The sequence below is a fragment of the Camelus bactrianus genome, chromosome 2 (genome assembly GCF_048773025.1).
Source record: "Camelus bactrianus isolate YW-2024 breed Bactrian camel chromosome 2, ASM4877302v1, whole genome shotgun sequence".
NCBI classification, from domain to species: Eukaryota; Metazoa; Chordata; class Mammalia; order Artiodactyla; family Camelidae; genus Camelus; species Camelus bactrianus.
Window position 1 is genome coordinate 65212983 of NC_133540.1, and position 17113 is coordinate 65230095.

Here is a 17113-nt window from a genome sequence, read left to right on the forward strand (position 1 = left end):
AGGGAGTGGATTTAGTGTCAGTAAAGCTGAGTTTGAATTTGAATGAGCTCTTCCAGTTCCTGGTTGCATGATTCTGAGCAAGTCACTTCATTTCTCAACCTCCAATCCTTAGTCTATAACGTGAGGGTAGCCACACCTCCTTCTCAGATTTGTGATGAGGATGAAATGCCGTATTATAGAAAGCCTCTCTTTCCTCTGGGGTACTGTCAGTTACAGCACTTAATTTTCCATCTTCCTGCTGTACCAACCCAACGCTGATAAAAGGTATGGGAAACTTAGAGGAGAAATTACTCTTCAAAAAGATAACTTAGAACCTTAAAAGCTTCTTTTGAAGATAGGAGGATACATTCCTGCTAAGAATGTGCAGTAGTCAAAAATAGTCACGGTCTTTTCCATGGAACAAGCGCTCAGGCAGCACTTCACAAAGGCAGGAAGAACTTCACCTTTCCCGTCTGGCAGATCAGAGGGATTGATGTTGTAATTCGCCATGATTTTTTCATTTTGCATGTTTTTAATACTTTGTGAACATATCCTTAGGCCACATGACATATGGCGTGAATGACAGGATAATGCCAAGAAGAATGGATTTACAGATGCATATGCAGGATTTGGTATTCCATGGGAAGACGACAGTAACTCCCTTCATTCAGTGCGTTCAGTGTGGACTGCACTCTCTGCATTTCTTGTCCCCAAACCGTCTGTGATTCTGTTCCCTGGAGTTGTGTTGGTCAGCCTGAAATATGCAAGGAAAAGACCTTGTAACCAAGTCCAAACTTGTTCTGCTCACTGCATGACAGGCCAATAAACCGGGAGACAAGGGGTTGGGACAAGGAAGAATAACGACTTTATTTGGAAGGCTGGCAGACTGAGAAGATGAGGGACTGATATCTTAGAGAACCATCTTCTCCAAGACAGAATTCAGGTTCCTTTTATACTAGAAGGGGAGGAGCTGGTTGGTTTTTGCAAACTTCTTGGTGTCAGAATCCTTTGTTCTTACAGCTGTCCACATAGATCAGCTGTAAAACCTCCAAAAGGGAAATGTTATTCTCTGTTCTGCAACTTTCTGTCTCTGTATCAATGGAAAAGTGTCATACCCCTAAAGGTCAGAGCCTGGAGAATGGGCTCTCCTGTATATTTCAGGCTATACGCAACATTCTTTTATAAAAGGTGCAGAATTAGCATGACTAAACATAGAAAACAGAGCACGGGGTTAGAGCTAAAGGAACAGATCTAATATGGAGTCAGATTTGTTCTTCCCTATTATAATCTTACTCTTCTCAAGTATGATTTTAGTTAACTGCAAGCTGCTGAAAACCTCCACTTATTGTTAGGCTGCAGTATGATGTATAGAGTATGCAAATCACAGAAAACTCTGTATCCTTCCCATACTCCACACTGATCAAACTCACTAAGATTGTATTAGTTCAGAGCCACACTTTAACAATGGCGTTGCTGATGGGGCATGCATCCAGAACAGGATGAACAGGGTGGGGGAAAGACTGTAGAAGCTGTCTCTAGGTGGGATTGAGAAGAGTTTTCTTGAAAAAGATTATAGGGGAAATATCAAGAAGAATCCTTAGCTTCTGAGCATCCATGCTAAGAAGGTGGTATGTGGAGCATAAGGAAATAAGAAGCCTGTTCTATGGTACTTAGCCTACAGACAGAGAGAGACATTGGCATATATGTATATACATAGAATAGCTGTGATCAGAAATTGAATAATAAATGCAATATTAAGATGTGAGTCAAGAGCTCTAGGAATTCAGTGGAGACACATCCACCAGAGGAAATCAGAAAGATTTCACAGAGGGGATAGTGTTTGGCCTGGGCACCAAAGGGTGGGGTACTTACTCAGAGGTTTCTGAGAAAACATTCCGGGTGAAAGAACAAATGTGGAGCTACGAAAGCAATGTCATGTTTAAGATATCACTAAGTAAGAAGTTAAGTAGGATATCAGTGCAGACATTAATGCAAAAGCTCAAACCCAGCAAACTTCCAGTAACTTCTCAAAAAATAGGTTTTGAAGGGCTGTCTTTATCCATAGCAATCACATGCTGTAACATATCTTTATGTAAAAGTCAGCTGAGAATTGAAAAGTAATGAAACAATTAATTTCTCTGTATTTTAAATCTTTAAACAAAACAAAGAAAAACCCATTTGACATCATCTAGGATCCGTTCAACAGTTTCTGCTAATGCAATGCTAATCATGCCATGATAGGATAATAAAAGTAAAATCTTGCCAAAGCTCAGGAAGGTACGATATGAGAGTATTGTTCTTAATATTTAAAGGATGTCATTTAGAAATAGAAGCATACTTGTTCTGTATTTTTCCAGAAGGCAGAACGAGGATCAGTTAGTAGTAAATAAGGTTTAAACTCACCCTGAGAACTGCCCCGACTTAAAGTTGTCTATCCATAGAGTACACAACCCCGTTAAAGCAGGTAGCTTTTGCTTCACTGAAAGTATTCACAGAGGCTGGCTCTCTCTGGGTCAGGATTGCTGTAGATGAAGTTCTGAACCTGGTTAGAAGTGAGACTGGCTGTGCTCTTAGCATCTCTGCAACTGTAACACTCCATGTGAGTGTGTATCTAACCTCCAGACACCAGACAAGGCAGAGTGAAGCAGGCAGATTGATCTTCCTGTTTTTCTGGATGGTGCATCCCTTTCAGAAGTTAAGGGTAGAGTCAGATGCCAGCATATTTTAGGCAGGATTCAATCCAAACATTTTACTTAATTAATTCAGTCTAATTTAACCTATTTTGTACAACTGTTGTGAGTTCTACTGGGAGAAAAGTGTGCTTTAAAAAAAATAGAAACAAGTTCTGTTCAAATATTTGAGGTGGTTATTAAGTTACGTCATACTAACTTAGCTATGCTACTTTTATTAGTGTCACCAGGTATTAAGTAAGACTAGAATGTTCTTGGCTGCAAGAGGAGCTTGATCCAATTCCTAACAGACATTTGATTAACTATTGTCTATAGCATGTGCCAAGTTATAATGTCATTTCATTCATCGTATTCGTATATTGTGCAGTTACATATTACACTGAGGGAAGTTTAAGTCCGTCAGTAGTATAAACATTCATGACTAATGAAGCTATTTGCCTTGATGTTTTGGAACTTAAGTCAAGTAGTTGAGTTTTTCTGGATCCAGGAAAACCACATGTAGAAGCAGAAATAGGTACTCGTGACCCTGATGTCTCTCTTTTTGTTGTTTTCAGCTGCAGTATTGAAGTATGAGAACAATGTCATGAACATCAGGCAATTCAACTGTTCTCCTCATCCATACTGGCTTCCCAATTTCATGGATGTTTTCACTTGGTCCCTGCCATTTGTTGGGGAGAAAGGTACGTTGTGAAATCCTGAGATGTTCTTAATAAAATGGCATAGGAAGGAGAGGAAATGTGGCCTCTTTTATTTGGAAATACTCAGAAAGAGAAACACCTCGGCCTAACCAGTAAAACTCACGAGCTGCACCTTGAGAGAAGGGATTTGAAAGTGTGTTGCTGTGTGCGCTGGTAACAACATGCAGTGAATGAATTAAGGGGAAACGAAAGAAATGAGGACTGTTAGGATAATTTATATGATCTCATTAGGATAATACAACTCTTTAAAAATAACAGATACATAATTTTGACTGGGTTCAAGCTAAAATGGCTACCCTTTTTTCTTACCCCTTTGTATTATAATTCAAAAGTTGCTATTTTATTTCACAAACTACCTGTCAAATTGAAAGGTTAGGATAACCATGCTTTCCTCACATTTCTGATATTAATAATAATCATTATACGGAAGTGATTAATGGCTCCAATATTTTGAAAGGCTTGTACAATAACAAAAAAACCCAGTTTATTATAAACATAGTGGCCATTGGTATGTTACAAGGCAAGACAAACTTATATTTAAAAAATTGTCTGTTAGTGTGCCCCAGTTTTTCAGAAGAATTGGCCTTTTCTTTCTTTCCTTCCTTCCTTCCTTTCTTCTCCATTTATTTTGTTTTTGTATTTTGACCCAAAGCCTCAGCAAAAATTTTGGGGAAAGGTCTGCATCCACTGAACTTGAGCTTTCAGTGCAGGAGGCATGATGGTGATAAGCTGGATCATTGCTCATGCAGCTTCTCACAAATCACAGTGAATGGGCATCGTAATAAACATAGGAGTTTGTGTGTGTTCAAGAAAAAATGATGCCCTGTGGGGGATTTCAGAGAAGAGCTGTACATCTTTCTGAACTATTCATAATAATACATACATTAATGTTTATATGTATTTATTATTTTACTATTTATGCTATTTTATATTAATATTTATATTTATAGCATGTTTATACTGTATATATTTATTTTCCTACAATATTTATGGCTTTTTCCCTTAAATATCCAAAAATGATTAAACCAAGAAGTTATGAATTGCCAGCAAAGAAATCTTCCCTTTCAATACCAAAATAAGTCACAAGTAAAGGTTCCCAGTACCACTCCATGTCTCCACTTTCTTGAATCGGCCAGACCACAGCATGGAAACCAAAGCAATGTGAATCCTGACAACTTCCCTTAGAACATGCATCATTTCAGTTATTTCCATTAATTATTCAGATTTTGAATATCTGTTATAAAAGAAAATATTAATGTATTTGTATACATAATTCACTTTTGATAATTAAACTAAAGCTTTGGATTAATGTTGGCTCCACTTAAGTTTTACTCTTTATCATGTATCTTCAATGCTAGAAAAATATTGATTTTAAAAAGTAATTCTTAGAGGGGAGGGTATAGCTCAAGTGGTAGGGTGCTTGCTTAGCATCCACAAGGTCCTGGGTTCAATTCCCAGTACCTCCTCTTAAAAAAATAAAAAAATAAAAAAATAAATAAATAAGTAAACCTAATTACCTCCCCCTACAAAAAAAAAAAGAAATTAATTCTTGAAAGAAATAGTGGACAAGCTTCTTTTCCCATTCACAATAGAACCCAACCTAATTGTTTAAAATATTCAATACAAATAGCATGCAACTTAGTAAAAAGTCATGCAGTACTAATTTTCTGTGTATAATGCTTTTATACAACCCTCTTGTAATGCATTTACTCAACTAAATTTCTTATTAAATTTACCTAAACCCCATTTGTAAAACCTTTTTGAAAATGAAATGCAATGATCTATGTATCAACACATTCATTTTTGAAAATCAGTATTCACAAAATAAAGGGAGAATAAAGGAAGGAAGGAAGGAAAGAAAGAAAAGGCCAATTCTTCTGAAAAACTAGGGCATACTAACAGACAACTTTTTAAATATAAGTTTGTCTTGCCTTGTAACATACCAATGGCCACTATGTTTATAATAAACTGGGTTTTTTTTTGTTATTGTACAAGCCTTTCAAAATATTAGAGCCATTAATCACTTTTGTATAATGATTATTACTAATATCAGAAATGTGAGGAAAGCATGGTTATCCTAACCTTTCAATTTGACAGGTAGTTTGTGAAATAAAATAGCAACTTTTGAATTATAATACAAAGGGGTAAGAAAAAAGGGTAGCCATTTTAGCTTGAACCCAGTCAAAATTATGTATCTGTTATTTTTAAAGAGTTGTATTATCCTAATGAGATCATATAAATTATCCTAACAGTCCTCATTTCTTTCGTTTCCCCTTAATTCACTCATTGCATGTTGTTACCAGCGCACACAGCAACACACTTTTAAATCCCCTCTCAAGGTGCAGCTGATAAAGTAAAATATATTAATTCATCAATCAATAATTTTTGTTAAACACAAGACCACATGCCTATCACTAAGCTAGGTTCTCTAGGGGACTAAACAAATTAAAAAAGGGATCCAGCATTCACTTGGTCCCTAGGAACGTAAGTTTGTAATCTGGTCTAGATCTAGGAGCAAAACTGTACAAATAAATACAAATTCAAAAGTAGCCATTTTCTCCTTCATAGATTTATAGTATATTCACATCCCCATTTTTTATTTATCCATTGTCTGTTGACCTATACTTGGTCAATATTACCATTAGATTTTGTAGATATGAGCTAATAATTTTAAAAACATAAAGTCTGCATAGAAACACAAAGACTGTTAACTTTTATAATCTGAATTTGATAGAAACTACTTTGCAGGAGATTCTATGCTCAATATAGGTTATATATATATATATATAAATAAGACAAGCCTGTTCATTCACATTGCCAGAGTCATCACTAAGGTGATAGTAGAAAACTTGGACTTTTTGTTCTTTCTTTCCTTTTTCTCTCTAGTGACCGAGATGCTGGTAAATGTCCTCAACATCTGCTCAGATGATGAACTGGGGTCAGAAGAAGATGGATTTGATGGTAAGAGTCTTGAGCGTTTGTGCTAATGCTGTTTGCCAGGTGATTACTTGGCGTCTCATAGATAACCCTGAGAATAATTGTCTAAGATTTTGGATTATGTGCAAATCATAACATACTGTTGAGAATGAAAGATATTGTTTATTCTCTAGTTGCTCTGAAGAAATATTAGGAAAAAAAACCATGAGGGAATTTTCCTATTATCCTGAAAACATTGTTGAAGCAGTGAACTATCTTAATAACCACCATCTTTTGGTAACTCACATCGCTAAGTGACTTTTTTGGCTCTGTTAGTGAGGTTGTTCCTGTCAATTTTTCAATGATGTCTGTGATAAAAGAAGGCACTTACACATTGATATATTGGTATTTATGTCAATCCCAATATTTTTTCATATCTATAATAATGAATAAGCCATGAGGTTTTTTTATTGTTTTTAACGATACTGTTTGGTATTCAGTTACTCTCGAAGAGTATGCTTTCTATAAAAGACAAAGATTTATGAGGTGAATGGAGATGGTGAGAAAAAATTTCTCTGGCTCTTCAAAAGGACCCTAAAATGAATGGAAACTTAACAAAAATGTAGTTGGAGGACAAAAGTATGAGGGCAAACTTCACTTCCTTAAACATTTAGTAAGTACCTACTCTGCATAGGGCACTCAGGATTCCAAAGTGCATTAAAGACCTCAGAAGAAGTTACAGTCTGGATAGACTGATGCATAAACAGATAATATAAATAAAATAAGACATGTTATAAAATAAAGGATGAAGGTGGCAGTGAAAACTAGGTATTGTGGCAAGTTTAAATTGATACAATTTTTATCTTTAAAAACTGCGCTTGGGTAAAATGAAGCAAGAATGTGGCCCTTTCTGAAAGTTACTTATCAGGACAGCATTATTTAATGTTTACTTGGGTTTAATACAGATCACATCTATAATTGCAGAATACCTAATGCTGAAGGCAAAATAAAATAAAATGTTCATATATTCATATAAATAGAGTCCATGTACTTGTATAAATTTAAAGTGTGCAATTATTCCTACCATCTCATAGTTTTTCTTTTTTTCTATAACATCTCTTGTCTTCATTACTTGTCTCCATATATTTTCCTCAGTCATTTTTCACATTACAAGGGGATGTACAGTATAGAGAAGGAAAGAAAAACTATCTATCTATATACATATACACACACATATATATATACATATATGTATGAAAACTTTTACTAGGTTAGAATTTGCTAAAGAATAGTAGTAAGAACTTACTTAAGTAGATATATTGATATATTTCAAAATATCCAGATAATCAGTGTATATTTTGTGCTTTATACAGATTCTCAATGTTTCTGGTTATAGCCACAGTTTGCCATTGTTAACTTTTCTAGGGATAGTGATATCATTTAAGAGATATTATTCTTTATAATGGCAGAGACTTTTTTTCCTAAAAGAAGAATACTAACCTGGTGGAATCTAAATCTTTCTTCACCTTATTCCTTTTATTCCTCAAAAGAAAGATTAGAAAGATTAATTAGCATTAACATGTTGATATTCCTCTGTTAACAAATCCCTGTTTTAGCCAAGTTTGTTGACCAATAATTATAATACACAGTATATTAAAAATGTAACTTATGGTATGGAATAAATAGACCTGCATATGTTTGTAATGATACATTAATCCATTCATTCAGCAAACATACGTTGAGTACCTACTATGTGCTGCCAGGTCTTAGAGCCAAAAGTGCCTGCACATTTTAAGAGTGCAGGTGTTTGCTGCACAGTTGACTGTTATTGCCAAGACTACCTCAGTGTTCTACTTCACTTATAGTGAGTTCTCTTTACCCACCCACTCAGTCACGTACATGAAAGAGTATATTTTGAAACTTCCTCTGCTTTAAAATAATTAGATCCAATCAATGTGCTGTGCTCATCAGCACTGTTTTGAAGCCTGTTCATTCCAATTAAACGAGTGCATGTCCTTTTCAAGGCACTTGGAAGAAGTTTGTTCTTTCTAAATAGACCAGTGAAATCTTAACTGCCACGCTTAAGTCTTAGATCAGTCCGGCAGAGAAACAGCTACGACCTCTCCATGTGATTTTTTTTTTAGTTCAAATCTCCTGAATTTGCCCTCTCAGGAAAAAAAAAGCAGACTGAAGTAAGTTTTAATTAAAAATATGTTTAACTTAGGATATTGTACATTTTAGAGTAAATCATCAGAAATGTTCTTCAGTGCTTTATTTAACATGTCACAAAAATTATGGATTTCTTCAAAGGTACTCAAAGAACAACTTGTAGAGCTTCCCAGAACTCTGACTCTCTTTGGGACAACAGTGTGTTGAGAACATATATTGAAGCTTTTTTTTTTTTTTTTTTTTTTGGTATTGTTTTCAACCTTAGGATAAAATTTCCAGTTCTCCCACCCTGTCTGTCCCTCCTGCAGGCAGCCTGCAGAGTGTGTCCCTCCCTGGGGGCTGGCCTCCTGCTCTGCCTGTCAGGTTCCTGGGCTTGTTGTTGGCTACTGAGGTGAAAGCAGGAATCAGAAGACATCAAATGACTTAACGAAAGCCCTTCCTTCACTTGCGGCTTATTCTAAAGAGGAGCCATCTCTCGATGAGTTATTTATCCAACCCTTCTCAGTATTTTGTTTTATACCCAATGTCAACTGCAAGAGTCCAAGTTAGTCATGGTGACTCTGCAGACCATGCCTCTCTGTTTATCTTCTCAAGGTGACTTCTTAGTGTGTATAGAGCCTGTGGCAGGGAGGAGCTCTCATGCCCTTGGGGAGTGAAAGGTGTGGGATTAATTTTGCCTCTTTCCTTCAGGTTCTCTCAGCCCCGCTTTACCACTCAGTGGTGATGCTGGCAGCAGCTAACACTTAGGTGCTTAACATCACCCTAAGTCATTTCTGTGTGTACTAACTCTTTCCTAATTGTGCCTTTTTGATCAACAAAAATTTATAATTATTACCTGTCGTCCATTTTGAGTAAATTTGGTAGGTTATTTATATTATCTCGAATCCTCCAAACAACCTTTTGATTTAGGTGTTACGATGTTATCCCAGTTTTTCATAAGAAGCTAGCCAGACTCAGGGAGGTGGGCTTAAAACCTCAGGTCACACAGTTAGGGACGTAATAGAGCTTGGATTCAAACTGGCGTCTGCCTGGTCCTTAGGCTCCTGAACTTTCCACATTCTGTGATTACAATGCTTGAAATCTTTCTTTTTTTTAAACAGCATGAGTTTTTTTTTAACAAAACAACACTAATAGCTAAACATAATGTACTTTCATTTGTTCTGTTAAGTGTCCATAAAATAAAGAAATAGGTTTCTTTGCACTATTATTTGGTCATGAAAGACAAAGCAAAAAAAAAAAAAAATAGTATCATTCTACTCTCTTAACCTAAATTTACTCTGAGAAGTTATAAGCGTTTGATAATGTTAAAAATTTTATTGTATCTGAGCAGACAGAATGTCTCCTGGCTCGCCTAGACTTCTACTGGGTGGAAATCACGTCTTGAATCTCTCCTTCTTAGCTTCTGCCTTACAAATAAAGGAATGGGAGAGCCTATCTATCTAAAAAGATTGCTGGTTTAAATTGGCCCATGGTTCTTTTATGTTGAAAATAAAATACAAAACTTTTTTTGTCTTGTAAAATTTTGAAGCAGATTAATGCCAGTGAATGTCTTTTGAGGATCTAGTTTATACGTATTGGGGTCTCTGATTCCTGTTTCCACTTCTGATTTTGGATGATAAAGTGATAGTCTGGTTTCAATTTGGGTTTATTATTTACCAGAACATTTCAGAGAAGTTAAAAAATCCAAGTAGATGTATCTCATTTGGTAGTTAATTCTCATTAATGAAGAAGACTGATTTCAGACGAAGAATTAGTAAGTGATCCCAAAATGTGTGTGTGATGGGCCAGGATGGGGAGGCAGCAGGCAGGGAGCAGCTGATAGAAATCAAGCCATCTGCATCACAAAGCTTGCTTTACTGTTCATTATTATATTAAGGGCGTCTGGAATAGCAGTAAGCATTAGAAACCTAATGACAATTTCATGAGTTAGAAATATTTATTTGGAACTTTCTTTTAGTCCTAAAATCTTAGACTCTGAGATCACTTTATGTATATGTATAGACACACACACATATATACAAATTATGTTTGAGACTACGATATGTAGTAAGTCTGGCTAACAGGAACGAATTATAGAGGTGAAACTGAAATCCTATAGAATAAGAAAGGCAAGAGAAAAATAATAAAACTAATGTATTTCAAGCCAAATATAGTTTCAGGCTGCAATGGAAAGACTTAATATTAAATTAGAATTTATGTCTCTGCTTTCATCTAAGGAGCAAACCACATGGTGGAACTCTTATCCTTTATCCACATTTTTGCCTTATCCTAATGTTAACCAGAGGCAAGTCACTGAATACAGGATCAGAGCAGTTTTTTGCATGCCTCTATGAAACCATTTAAATTGTATACGAGAAAATTATCTCCCATCATCTGCTTTGAATTATTAGATAATTCTTCAAATCTAATATCACAGGTTCCAGAGTGTCTCCCCACTGCTTTCTGTCTAGCTTTAAAAACTCATACAGAACTTTTTAAAGTGCAAAGTTGGGAATTAGTGGGACTAACGTGGCATCTTATGGGTCCTTGAGGAATACCTCTATAAGGGTTCCGGTATATCATTTTCTACCAAAGCTGTATTTATCTGCCATGATGAATGCTTGAGATGAATTTCATCCTAAAAACTCCCCTCTGCTTTGTGCATCTGGCAGCACATATACTAAGAGCCATTAGCTTAGAGCTCTCCTTGTGGCTGTAATTATTGTCATTTCTGAGCAGCTCATCTCAGCATCTCAGATTTCAGGTTCCGAATCTGGAAAAAAATAAAAAACAAACAGTTGTGTGTCCTATAATAATTGGCCATTTGGGGGAGAAATTCTCACCTTTTAATATAGAAAATACAAAGAAATGTTTAGATCTACTACCGAAAAAGAGCTCTGAGGAGCACGGCGGTGACGTGACTCTTGTTCTGTCAACTTTGAAACATAGCCAGCAGTCTGTGAGCAGAGGAGGAACATCATAAAAGCAGTATTGGAGAAAAAGCAAATACTTTTTCCAAGCTTGGAAAAATGCTTGGAACAGAGGATGAGTTGGGATATAATTTAGGGACTTCATAAAGTATCTCGAAGTTGACTAGATCCGAACAGTGACTAGATCCGAATAGTGATAGTGTTAATCGTAAAATAAAAAGGGAGCTATTCCAAAGAGCTGTCCAAGGACTTGCAGCTCTGGAATCAGTGGGGCAAAGGAAACAGAAGTGGATTTGGATAGGTCAAACTTCAGTGCCTAGGAGAATGAGAACATTTATGGAAAAACACTCATCTGTTTCAGAAGAAAGATGAGCTTAGTGACAGACGTGTGTTTGAGTAAAAGTGACACACGTAACTCTGGAAATGTGCAAGCAGGATTTGGCAGTGGAACCTTGAAAACTGGGAACAAAATCTGGCCTGTGATAGAGGCTTTGAACTAAAAGTCACAACTGAATCTACTAAGAGTCAGATAGGTCTCCAAAGTTACTGATGCAGAAGGAACTACCAGAAAATTGAGGACTGATCCATGAAATTATCCCTTGATGAAGCTGGAGAAGGAAGAAAAACAAGTGAAGGAAAAAGGAGTGATGAGGAAGACAGCATAAGAACCAAACTTGGGTAGCAGCTCAGGCAGCAGCTATTGAAAAGGATTTGCACCAAATGCAGAAAGATTACTGTGAGGTATAAGTTTGACCAGAAAACAAAATATTAGGGCATAACTTTGATTATCAGATAACAGTATTGAAAAGAGGGAAATAGCAAAATTGGTTTTATTTTTATAACAGCTAAAAAAAGAAAGTTGAAGTCATTTGTAAAGGCCAAAAACTAAAATAAAATTCAGAGTACCTCAATTTTAATATAGGGTTATATTTCTATCTTATTTTACATATTATCTTTTTATTTCCATGTCAAGTTATCTATTTATGGAATATTTCTTTCTGTGTATTCAGTGGCAAACAAACATGTGGTCTCTGCCTTCACGGAGCTGACGGTCTAATACGACAAGACAGTTTTCAACATGCTGGTCTCACAGAGGACTTAGAGGGTTGGAGGAGGGGAGTGTGCATGAGGATGAAGCATTTAAATATTTTAAATATTCATTAAATATAAAATAACTGAAGGAGAAAACATAAAGGACATCTTTCCTGTCCTGTTCTACTCTGACAAGGAAAAGAAAAATGCGTTATGTATTTTACTGCTTTAAGAAGGATGGCCATGTGAGAAATCCATAAAATTTTTCAGAAAATTATATGCAAAGGTGCATATCAGTTTATCAGTTTTTTCTCTTATTTTTTGAAAATAACTGAGTTTGCACAGCCTTCCAGTTTATTGTTGAGTTTTCTCAATTACTTAATACTTCAGTGTGTAACTTATAAGCTGAATCATTTTTACTACTATAAATGTGTCCTTTGTACTCTGCACCCCTTATAGTATGGGTAACTGCTTTTTTTCATCATGGTTATGCCACAAAAAGGAAACAAATAGTTATATCCAGTATATCATTAAAACTGAAGCATGTTTTAAAAATGCGCAGGCATTTACTAGGTACTGGAGTATAAATTCCCATCATATTTATGGGACCAATATTCTGGGGCCTTGGCTATCAAACAAGGTGCCTAGTTAGCCACCCTACTGTAATCAGTATCATGGAGTCTGACTTCCATGTGATTACAGTAAGTCTTTTTAAGTTGCTAACTAAAATGATACAGTGACACAGACATTAACAGTACCAGTGTCTCTTCTTACTGTACTACATTATTTTGCACGAACGAGTTTCCTTATTAGGTGGCATAATTTTCACATTGCATGGAAACCCAGACTTTGCAGAACAAACTAAGTGTTAAAAAGAACAGCTGTATCCTTGTTACAGCTAATTGGTTGGCTCATGTCCACCATTGGCTAGAATATTATAATAATACTCTGGAGTTTCATACTGTATTTCCGTAGTCACATGTGCTATACACATATACAACATTCGCAGGTTTAAAAACCATTGATTTTTGTAGCATTTGAGCCTTCCTTCAGCTTACGGTGACATTGGCCAACTTATATTAAACATTAGCTATTCCATATCTAAGCATACACTTCAATTAAATGTATTTATAAAATGTATTTGAGAAGGAAGTCCATGTTGCATAATGAAAGGAAATAAGCATGGGCTCTGTAAACCTTGATGCATTCTTTATTTGAAAGATATTGAAGTAGAGAGCTCTCTTTCCTCAACAAAGGCAGATTTTGTGTATATGTGTGTCTATGTATTTTAGAAAAACTTCACTTCTTACAAACAAGGTTGAGGTAATTGGCACATCAAAGAGGCATTCTTCATAAAGAGAGCTATAGTGGGTAATGTCAGCTTGCCGAAAATTAATAAGAGAAGAACATAAAATATATTTCTCTTGTGTTTTTGGCACAAAAGATTTTTTTTTGTACTTAAGCATTTTATAGGTCCAGCTCCTTAACCTGAAAATCATACTTATATGAGAATAATTAATAATTGAAGGAACCACCGCAGAGTTGTTGGGAGTCCAGAGTTTGTAAAACATTCTCTTTATAGTTGTTTGATCTCAGATGGCAGGTTTAAAGGCTATACGAAAAAGTTTAATAAATGCTCAGAAAATCTAACGTTTAAAAATATTTTGCTATGACAGGAATCTATTTTCGCTCTTCTAAAAATCCATTTCATTCCTTCATCTTTACTCTTAGCTCACAAGAAGTTACAAAACTTTCTTCTAGTTTTTCTCAGAACTCAAAAGAAATAGAAATCTTGATTCTGTTTGGCCAGCTCATCTTTGTGGAGTGGTCTAGTTTTTTTTTCTCAAGGCAAAACCAGCATTATCCCAGTTTCTCCCCTGCCATCATCTGGGGTCCAACCTTCAGCCTCATTGGCACAAAACTCGACTGAGATCCCAACTTAGGCAGCTTGATATTAATGAAGATCACACAATCAACCTTTTAATTTACAGTGAGAAATGTAACTATTGGAAGAACTGGAATATTCACTTCTGCACAAGCATTTCCTTCTTAATATAAACAGCGGACATTTCTGAGTATCCTGGGCCAGGTGCTCTCGCAGGTGGCGCAGTCCCGGCACTCGTGTCTGTTGACTGTTGAGAATGAATGAGCGCATGACTTAGGTAATTATTCCACTCACCTGGGCAGCAGATCATCAGCCTACCACTCTCATGCATCATGGCTTGGGTTCCCAGCTGATGACCTTAGGTCAACAACTTACCATTTGAAATCATGCAAATGAAGCACTTGGAACCTTCCTCATTTTTTAGATGAGGGAGGTGAGACTTAGAGAAGCTTAGTCATTTGCCCAACAAGCACAGTCTGTAAATGGAGGAGCTGGGACTCAAACCTTGGTCTTTTATTCCAGAGCCCGGGTTCTTTGCCACTGTGCTATTCGGCCTCTGACATGCCAGTTCATTTGTCTTAAAAGAAGTGAATGAGTCAGGCAGGTGTCTATGATCTGAAGCTTTGCTGTTGGGCCAGAACGCTTAAGGGCTGTCACGGGCCCCTGCATGGTCCTTCTCTAGACGTTTCAGAAGTTTCCCTTGGCTTCTCTTCTGTCTTATGTCTCTGTGGGTGACGAGTGCAGGTTTTAGTTAATATATCCCTTTCCTCTGATAATATATTTCGGTGATGTTAAAGCCTCACAACCTAGGAGCCGTTCTGCCTCTTCAGGTCATCTGTGTAGGCCTGTGCACTGGTCGGTGGCCAGAACCTGATTCTCATTTTCCTCCTTTTTGGGTAAAGCCCTCGCCGCATCCCCTCTGTACTGACAAAGAACCCTGCCTAGTTCCTGAATAGCATCAGAAGATCTTTGAGTGGCTTTGTTTCAGGTCAGCTCCGTGGATGCCAGTGCCTCGGCCATCCTCTGCTGTCAGATGGCGGGGTTACACTACCTTCAGCCTGCTTTCTTGTGTGCTGTCAGATGGTACTCAGTTAGCTTTCTGTCTAGGGTATAACACATGGGACAGTCAAACATAGTATTTTACTATATTTGTGCCTTTTTTTTCCTTCATTCTCTTTAATTTCCGAGATAACATTTGAATATCACTCTAGTATCTGATAAATGTATAAATCCATAAGGGGCCAGAATTAAATCTTGTCTAAGTGCTTTCTTCCAGCATTTAGCATATATGCACAATTAGGCCCTTAATGAATAACTTTTTAACTGTTGCATCCTTACCTATATTCAGAATAATACTTGGTAGATTAAACATCCAAGCATCATGATTGTTTCTCCTATAGACAATAAATCCACATTATTAGCTTGACATTTGTAATTTTGTCTCATTTTGCTTTTATTTTCACTTGTCAGTTTACAAAAGTGATGCATTTGTGTCATGACAAAGAGTTTAATTCAAGTGGGATTTCACACACTATTGGTTTATACTTCGGTAAATATAAATAAACTGAGAAGTCCTTTGTAAGGCATAGGCTGAATATGTGGTAGTTTCTTGAAAACTCAACCAAGCTTCCTAATCTACTTTAAAGTCTTTTATTTTTACCCAAGTTTTAATTTACACTTACAGCCAATTTCTGTGACTCTACTGAGGAATTACTGAGCAGATGGAACACAATATCTCAGAGAACAGGAGTCCATGGAATCAAATTAGTCCTTGTAAACCAAAGGAACTTTTATCTGTGTATTAAGATAACCAATTAATGACTGTTATTTGACATTTGGGAGTAGTCTGCGCGTTTTTAAGACTTTCTGTCCAAAGAATCCGGTTATGTTTTGTGACAAGAGAAGTGGGAAGAAATAGTCTAGGCTATACTGGCTCTTTTTAAAGTCCATTACACAGGAGAGTCTTTTTATTTAAAAAATACATTTTCAAGGATTTTCTGTTCCTTTCAAAATGACATATAAGACAGAATAGCCCTGTGCCAAATATCACACCACTGTAGTTTCTATTCCATGCTGAGATTTTAGTTGAGCTAAAACATATGGAAGAAATTCGGGATACGTGGTTTGGAGTGATTCGGAATGAGTAGCGTTTATGTCCCATTTTTATCGCCTATGAATATGTAATATGGGATTGTTAGGATCAAAATTAGAAAGGTATTTCAACTATTTTGGGTTGTAATCCTCAAAAAGATGAATTTTTACAGAGCTTTTTTAAAAATTTGTTATCCTGAAGGTGTTTTTCTCTGCCTAATAGAGTAACCTACGGAAGCATACATACAGCTGTTTCGTGAGGGGCAGCACCTCCAATCTCTTTGAGCTAGATTTAACCAGCACTGACCCAAATGGATCAGTAATGCAGGATTCTCAAGTTATGGCTAGTCGAGGAGATCTTTTTCCCAGCAATTGTCAACTCTAGAGACTGAATAATCTAATTCTTGATAGAGCAGCTATCTTCATGCCAGAATATTTGAACAAGTGGGTTACCCAAGGTTTCAAGAGGAGCAAGGAAATCCATTTTCACATCCTCAGCTTCCATATGTCCTCATTCCTGAAAATAATCAGCCTGGGGACTCACCTGGGCTCCACCCTGCAGGCTTCACTGCAGCCTCTCCTCTCCCACCTCCTCTCTCCATTGCTTTTCTCCCATTTTAACAGAAAGGCATAGGTCTCCCCAGACATAATCGCTGTGAACCTTGCCTGGAGTACTAAACAAACAGAGGCTGGAAAAACTCACTGCCTAGGAATTCTCCTTCATCAAGGCATGTAATTGCCCTC

The 17113-nt window shown here is 36.6% G+C and overlaps 1 protein-coding gene across 3 annotated transcripts in view; it reads left to right on the forward strand.

The window, feature by feature from the left end:
* Positions 1-17113, forward strand: part of PPP3CA (protein phosphatase 3 catalytic subunit alpha) — a 288033-nt gene that overhangs the window by 249504 nt on the left and 21416 nt on the right. For all 3 annotated transcript variants that reach the window (XM_074343239.1, XM_074343244.1, XM_074343251.1), the window contains 2 exons: positions 3224-3349; positions 6254-6328. In XM_074343239.1, the coding sequence (XP_074199340.1) occupies positions 3224-3349; positions 6254-6328 (201 nt within the window). The remainder of the gene's footprint in view (positions 1-3223; positions 3350-6253; positions 6329-17113) is intronic.